The sequence below is a fragment of the Grammomys surdaster genome, unplaced genomic scaffold (assembly GCF_004785775.1).
Source record: "Grammomys surdaster isolate TR1022 unplaced genomic scaffold, NIH_TR_1.0 125767, whole genome shotgun sequence".
Lineage (NCBI taxonomy): Eukaryota > Metazoa > Chordata > Mammalia > Rodentia > Muridae > Grammomys > Grammomys surdaster.
Window position 1 is genome coordinate 2,905,094 of NW_021620598.1, and position 7,235 is coordinate 2,912,328.

At 45.9% G+C, this 7,235-nt stretch overlaps 1 protein-coding gene across 3 annotated transcripts in view; it reads left to right on the forward strand.

Annotated features, from left to right (window-relative positions):
* Ppara (peroxisome proliferator activated receptor alpha) overlaps window positions 1-7,235 on the forward strand; it is a 69,163-nt gene that overhangs the window by 56,178 nt on the left and 5,750 nt on the right. For all 3 annotated transcript variants that reach the window (XM_028788745.1, XM_028788746.1, XM_028788744.1), the window contains one exon: window positions 4,903-5,350. In XM_028788745.1, coding sequence (XP_028644578.1) covers window positions 4,903-5,350 — 448 coding nt within the window. The remainder of the gene's footprint in view (window positions 1-4,902; window positions 5,351-7,235) is intronic.

The window sequence follows — 7,235 nt, forward strand, 5'->3', positions numbered from 1 at the left end:
CACACACACACACACACACACACACACACACACACACACACACACACACACACACTGGCTGATGGCAACTTAAGTGCCTGATTCAGCCACAACCATCTATGCAGGCACCCGCTTTAGACAACATCTAGCTGCTTCTGACCACACTGTTGGCCAGAATCACTAATTACTTCCTACTTCCAGGTCTCATGTCATTTCAGAGGCCAGGCCTCCTTCTCTTCCTGCACAGACTGCTGGCCTGCTTCCCAGAACTTGCTGCTCCAGTGTGAGACCCCCATCTTTCTTCTTCCAACTCTGCCCAGCCTGGGAAATGTCCAGGTGGCCGAGTGCCTGCCACCAGCTTCACTGTCCTTGTATGTCTGTAAGATGCTGGCCTTGTTAACCCAGTGCTAGTTTTAAATTCATGGGATCCTCCTGCCTCAGCCTTGTGAATACTAGGATAATAGGTATGTACAGCAGGCCCAACCAGACATAGAATTTTTAAAGAGTTTTTGTATTTTTAAAAGAATTTTTATGTGCACTGGTGTTTTGCCTACATGTGTGTCTATGTGAGGTTATCAGCTCCCCTGGAACAGTTTATGAGCTGCCATGCAGGTGCTGGGAATTGAACCAGGGTCCTTTGGAAGAGCAGTCAGTACTCTTATGCATTGAGCCATGTCTTCAGCCCCAAGTTATTATAGTTTTAGTCATGTGTAGGGGTGTGTGTGTGTGTGTGTGTGCGCGCGAGTAGAAATGCCCACAGAGGTCAGAAGAGAGCATCGGAGCTAGAATTACAGACATCGTGAGCTGCCCAGTGTGGTGCTGGGGACTGAACTCAGGCTCTCTTGAGAACAGTGCTTGCTCTTAACTGTTGAGCCATCCTTCCAGCCCCATAACTCAGAATTCTTAATTGTCTTTTCGAGAGGGGCCACCTCTCCATTTTGCTTCACCCTGTGAGCTGTGTAGCCGAGGCTGCCCTCATCCTTGAAGCTGCCCTGTAGTGGCAATCATCAAGCCCCCTGGAGCTCACCCCTCCCCACATCCCCCTTTTGGAAGAGTCCCCATGCACGTCTGTCCTGTCAAATACTCCGGGAGGTCCCAGCCCCTCTCACTGTGTTGCTCGAAATCTTGGCCGTTTATTTGCTTGCTTTCCACTTTGATTTCTGCAGAGTGCACATTAGAAAAAGTGTTGAGAATGAGAATAAAGACACTATAGTAGTCAGGGTTTCCATTGCTGTGATCAGACACCATGACCATGGCAACTCTTATAAAGGACAACATTTAATGGGAGCCACTTACAGTCTCAGACCGTTATCACCAAGGTGGGAAACATGGCAGTGTGCTGGCAGCAAAAGAAACTGTGTGCCACACTAGGTGTAGCTTAAGCATAGGAAACCCAAAGTCCACCCCCACCCCCACAGTGACACACTTCCTCCAACAAGGCCACACCTCCTAATAGCACCACTTTCTATAAGCCAAGCATTCAAACACATGAGCCTATGAGGGGGTCATACCTAGTCAAACCACCACATATAGCAATCACAGAGAAGCATACACACGTCCCCTCTACACTGTAACTCATTCCGATAGCTCGTAACACCTGGCATCATGTGAACGCTATGGAAATGATTGTTATGCCTGACAGTTGAGACAATAATGACAAGAAAGGAAAGGTCTTGGGGCTGAGGGTCTGCCTCTTTGCTAGAGAACCGTTTCTAGCATATACCAGGTCCCGAGTTCGGTCTCTAGCATCACAACTTATCTTTAGGAGTACTCCCCACTCAGGATAGACATTTGCTCTTAATTAATCAAAATTATATTAAATTTAGTGTGTGTGTGTGTGTGTGCACGCACGCACATGCGCGTGTGGGCACGAGTACGAGTGTGGTATATATGTGGAGGTCAGAGGGTATCCCACAAGAGTCAGTCTTCTTATATTATGTGGGTCCCAGGGATCAAACTCAGGTTTTCTGGCTTGGAAACAAACACTTTTACCTGCCCAGCCATATCACCTGCCCTAAAAGACTCCACCAAGATCAATAGACCAGATCAATAGACCCACTGCGCTTCTGTCATCAGACTTTCTGTGTTTTATCTGAAGCGTCACTGTTCCCAGATTATTCCCAAAATTGGTTATCAGGCCAGTTATTAAGGCCTTTAGAGAAACTCTTTTTTTTTTTTTTTTTTTTTTTTTTGTGGTCTACCTTGTTCTGACTTGTAATGTTCAGCTTGGCTTGGAGTTTTACCCACAGAATGTTTTCACTTGCCCATGAGTCATTTCTTGAATTATTTTATGTGTACAGGTACTTTGCCTGCACATACATCTTTGCACCACATGTGTGTAGTGCCCTTGAAGGTAGAAGAGGGGTTCAGGTTCCCTGGGACTAGAGTTGGAGATTATTGTAAGCTACCATATGGGTGCTTGGTGAAACCAGAGCGTGTGGAAGGCAGGTAATACACTGACCACTGAGCCATCTCTCCAGCCCCCCAACAAGCCGTTTTTAACACACCGTCATCTTTCATCAACCTAGAATCAGATTTTTTTTTTTGGTCCAGCATTGTATTCCATGTTCAGACTCTACTTATTAAACACCTCACAGGAAATCGCCTCTTCTCCACATGTCCCCCTGCCTCTGTACCAGGCTGCCTTGACTGTGTATCTCTTCTGTGGTTCCTGAAGATGCTCTTGATGGCCCAGCATGGGGTTGGTGGGTCACACACCTCCTAGGTGACTGGAATGCTTCATCTGTGCACTGAGATACACCAGGAGTTACTGAAACAATACCTGACCACCTCCTTAGTGACCTGTGTTCACCCAGTATTGACATTGTACGTGTGTGTGTGTCCATGTGGTATAGATGGCCACAAAATTTAGATCTCTTAATACCGTCACTCCTACTTAACAAATATGAATATGAATTCTAGCCAGGGGTGGGGTAAAAGTTGGTTCTTCTCAGTGTTCCTGACATTTAGCCCCTCAGAGTGCAGTGACTGCAAATGTGTTCCAGTCTATATTTTTAAATTATACACATTTGTGGGATGGAGTCTGGAAATTAGACACAAGTACAAAATGGGTACTGATAAAACCAGAGCCCAATGTCGGTCCACCTCCTCAAACATCTGTCATCTTGTATCCAGAAACTTCAAACTCCCTTTAAACTCCTTATGAACAGTGTAAGGTATCTGGAGTCAGTGGCATTACCAGATCCCTCTCTATCCACCCTCCCTTCTCTCCAGAGTCTCTTCTCTGCTCTCTGTTCCTGAGGTCAATGTTTCTAGCACCCACATGAGTGACAGTACTCGGTGTTTGTGTCCTCTGGTTCCATCCATCTGATCACAAGTACCAGGATGTCTTTTTTTTTTTTAATGGCTGACTAATATTCTCTTGGGCACATTTGTCTCTTGGGAATGGTGTGGCCACTATGAAGATGTAGCATCTCACAGCTAATTGTCTTTGGTCACTTTATTTGTAACTTGTCCCATTGTTGTGACAAAATACCTGGTAAGTGTAAATTAATGTTGGGATCATTTTAGCTCGCAGTCTGAGTGTCTGGTCCATCACGGTAGGGAAGGCTGGATGGCAAGCAAGAACATGAGGCAGCTGGTCACATGGTGGCCACAGCCAGGAAGCAGAGATGAACAGTCTGGAACTCCAGCCTAGGGAATGGTGCCTCCCACATTCAGGGTGGGTCTTCATTACAGTAGGTGATTCTGAACCCCATCAGTCTGACAATCCAAATTAACCATTACACACACACATACACACACACACACACACACAGTAGTGACAAAGCTGGGCTGCTCACTAGACTGTATAAAGCAGCAGACCTGCAGGTGTGGGTATCATGGCACTACAGCCGAGAGGGAGCCGGGCTGGCATCTGGCTCCTGTTCCAGGACAGGCCACTGACACAAGGCTTGTGTTTTCTGCACTGGAAGGTGGTCTCTCTCGGTCTTGCTCTACAGAGCTGAAAAAGGCCTGTTTGCTGATTTCTACACAAAGCCAGTCCTGATCAACATATATTTATACACCAGAATTACCCAAAAGTCAATGCTAAATAATGATGGTTACCTTCAAGGCTTACGAAATGATAAAATCAAGAATTACTTTAATGCTTAGTACCATTCGGATAGTATCTAGGAGTTTGGCGAATGTCATAAAAATGCAAAGGGGCTTGGCTACCTTCTCATCTCAGCATCACTGCCAGAGCTAGTGCTCTCAGTTACTTTCTTTTTTTTTTCTAGATTTTATTTTATATCTTTAATTATGTATGTCTCTGTGTGGGTGTGGGCATGTAAGTGTAGTAACCCAGGAGCCTAGATAAGAGCATTAAGTCCCCTGGAGCTGGAGTTACACGTAGCTGTGAGCTGCCCAACATGGATGCAGGCAACTGAACTCTGGTCCTCTGGAAAAGTGGGCAGTACACCCTTGTAACCACTGAGCCATCTTTGCGGCCTCAGACTATTGTTTCTTAGTATTGAAATCCCTACCTAAGGCCAGGAAGTAATAATGATTATCTTCTAATTTTTTCATTTATTTTTATTTTATATGTGCTGGTGCTTTGGCTGTGTTTATGCCTGGGTACCACCAGCCTGTGTGGTGCTGCACAGGTCAGAAGAAGGCATTAGATTCTCTGGGTCTGGAGCTACAAATGCTTGTGAGTGCTCTTACCCACTGAATCATCTCTCCAGCCCTGACAACGATTATCTTACTGACTTACATTGTTAGCTTTCTGCAAAATCTTATGTGGTCTGAGTTTGAAATCGTCCAATGACAGGACTGCACTGCACACGTGCTTTGAATCACCCTAGCACCTACCTTGGCGACTGGGACACAGAAGCTACTGTTGGTTCATTGATGTTTAAGGGGACTGCATAGCTTGCTATAGTATCGTCACTTGACTGACTCGACCGCCTTCCTTTGTAGCCTTTTGTCATCCACGACATGGAGACCTTGTGTATGGCCGAGAAGACACTTGTGGCCAAGATGGTAGCCAACGGCGTGGAAAACAAGGAGGCAGAGGTCCGATTCTTCCACTGCTGCCAGTGCATGTCCGTGGAGACCGTCACTGAGCTCACAGAATTTGCCAAGGCTATCCCAGGCTTTGCAAACTTGGACTTGAATGACCAAGTTACTTTGCTAAAGTATGGCGTGTATGAGGCCATCTTCACGATGCTGTCCTCCTTGATGAACAAAGATGGGATGCTGATCGCATACGGCAATGGCTTCATCACGCGGGAGTTCCTAAAGAACCTGAGGAAGCCGTTCTGTGACATCATGGAACCCAAGTTTGACTTCGCTATGAAGTTCAACGCCCTAGAACTGGATGACAGTGACATTTCCCTGTTTGTGGCTGCTATAATTTGCTGTGGAGGTAAGTTGATCTGTCACTCCCAGGTACTCCCAGGCTTCCCCTTCTGTAGGAACTCAGTGGTTGTCAGTATGGTGCCAGTGTGTATTCTGATACAGTGAAGTGAGCACTGGCAGGGTTGGATTGGTGTCTGAGCCCAAGTTACTGTGAAGACATGAGTGAGAACAGTATGGCTATGATACATTGTAGTTGCATTTTTTTTATAGTAACCTCTAATGCATATCGGCATATTATATGCATAAATTAGATATATGTTCCACTGGTAATATACAATTATATCAAATATAAGCATCTTAGATACATCTGATATACTGTGATGATTTGTACTATTAACATCATAATTATTATAGTAGTTAAGAGTCTGAAAAGTACAGAGCAGGTGTAGATACAGTGTTATCGCTGTTACTACTGATGTTAATTCATGCTGAAAACTACCAGGCTCTCTGGAAGCAGCTGCAAGGTCTGCTCTGCCAGAAGGAATGATCCCAGGGAAGGAAGAGCCAGACCTCTCTGGGGAAGCTGGCAGTATGGTCCCCGATGTTTGGCTTGGCGTTCTATTTCTTTAAATAGCCTTGTCTCTTGTCTAGGAAGGTCATCCACCTACTGTAAGCCCAGCTGACCTTGCTTGGCCTTGGCATAGACCTATGGGTGACAGTTCTACCTAACTGCCAGAAGCCATACTGTCCTTCACAGTCACTGGCTGGCTGGTGATTAGTTGGATAGAAGAAGCATCGTTACACTCCTTTATGCAAGGCATAAAAACAACGCAAATCTGTAGAGTCTGTTGGGGTCCCTCTGGGAGCTCGAGTGTGGCAGGGAAAGTAGAGAGCTGGTACAGAGCTACACATACCCAGCACCTCATGGCCGCAGTCCTGTGCCGATCCATGGATATGGGAACTGATATGGAGAATAGGAAACTTGTCACGGGAAAGTTAAAACTATAAAGAGTGGATCCTTCTACAGTTGGGAAACTTAGTCACGGGGCTGGCAAGACAGCTCTGTCGGCAAAATGCTTGCCACACAAGCATGAGGATCTGAGTTCAAACCCAGAGCCCACATTTAAAAAATATATATATCTGGGTGTGTGGGCCTGCTCTTGTAATTCCAGTGCTGTGGAGGTAGAGACAGACAGATCCCTGGAGCTGACTGGACAGCCAGACTATCCTACTTGGTGAATGAGTTCTAGGCCAGTGAGAGACCCTGTCTCAAATAACAAGGTGGATGGCACCAGAGGAACATCCCCCAAGGTTAACTTCTGGCCTCCACACCCACCCACCCTCAAATACATAAACAAAAACCTTAATTATTATTTTTATGTTACTACTAAAGCAATGACAATTTACCTAGGTGGTAGTGGTGCATGCCTTTAATCTCAGCACTCAAGATGCAGAGGCAGGTAGATCTCTGTGAGTTCGAGGCCAGCCTGGTCTACAGAGCAAGTTCCAGGACAGTCAGGACTACACAGAGAAACCCTGTCTTACCTGTGCCTGCAAAGAACAATGAAGATTAATACCCACATCAGGGGCGGGGGAGACGGCTCAGTGGTTGAGAGCATGTGCTGCTCTCACAGAGGACCCAACATGGATTCAGGTCCCAGGATCCATGTCAGACAGTTCACAACTGTGTAACTCCAGCTCCTGGGGGCCAATGCCTACTTCTGGCCTTCTGGAGAGCCATACTCACAGACATGCCCCCAGCCCCCAACACACACATGTACATGTAATTAAAATACATTTAAAAAATAAAATCATTTTTAAAAGACAAACTAAACACTACATCATTAGCAGCTTTTAAGTCCTAGTTATGCATCCATAACTAGGATAGATGGATGGATGGGTGGATGGATGGATGGATGGATGGATGGATGGATGGATGGATGGGTGGGTGG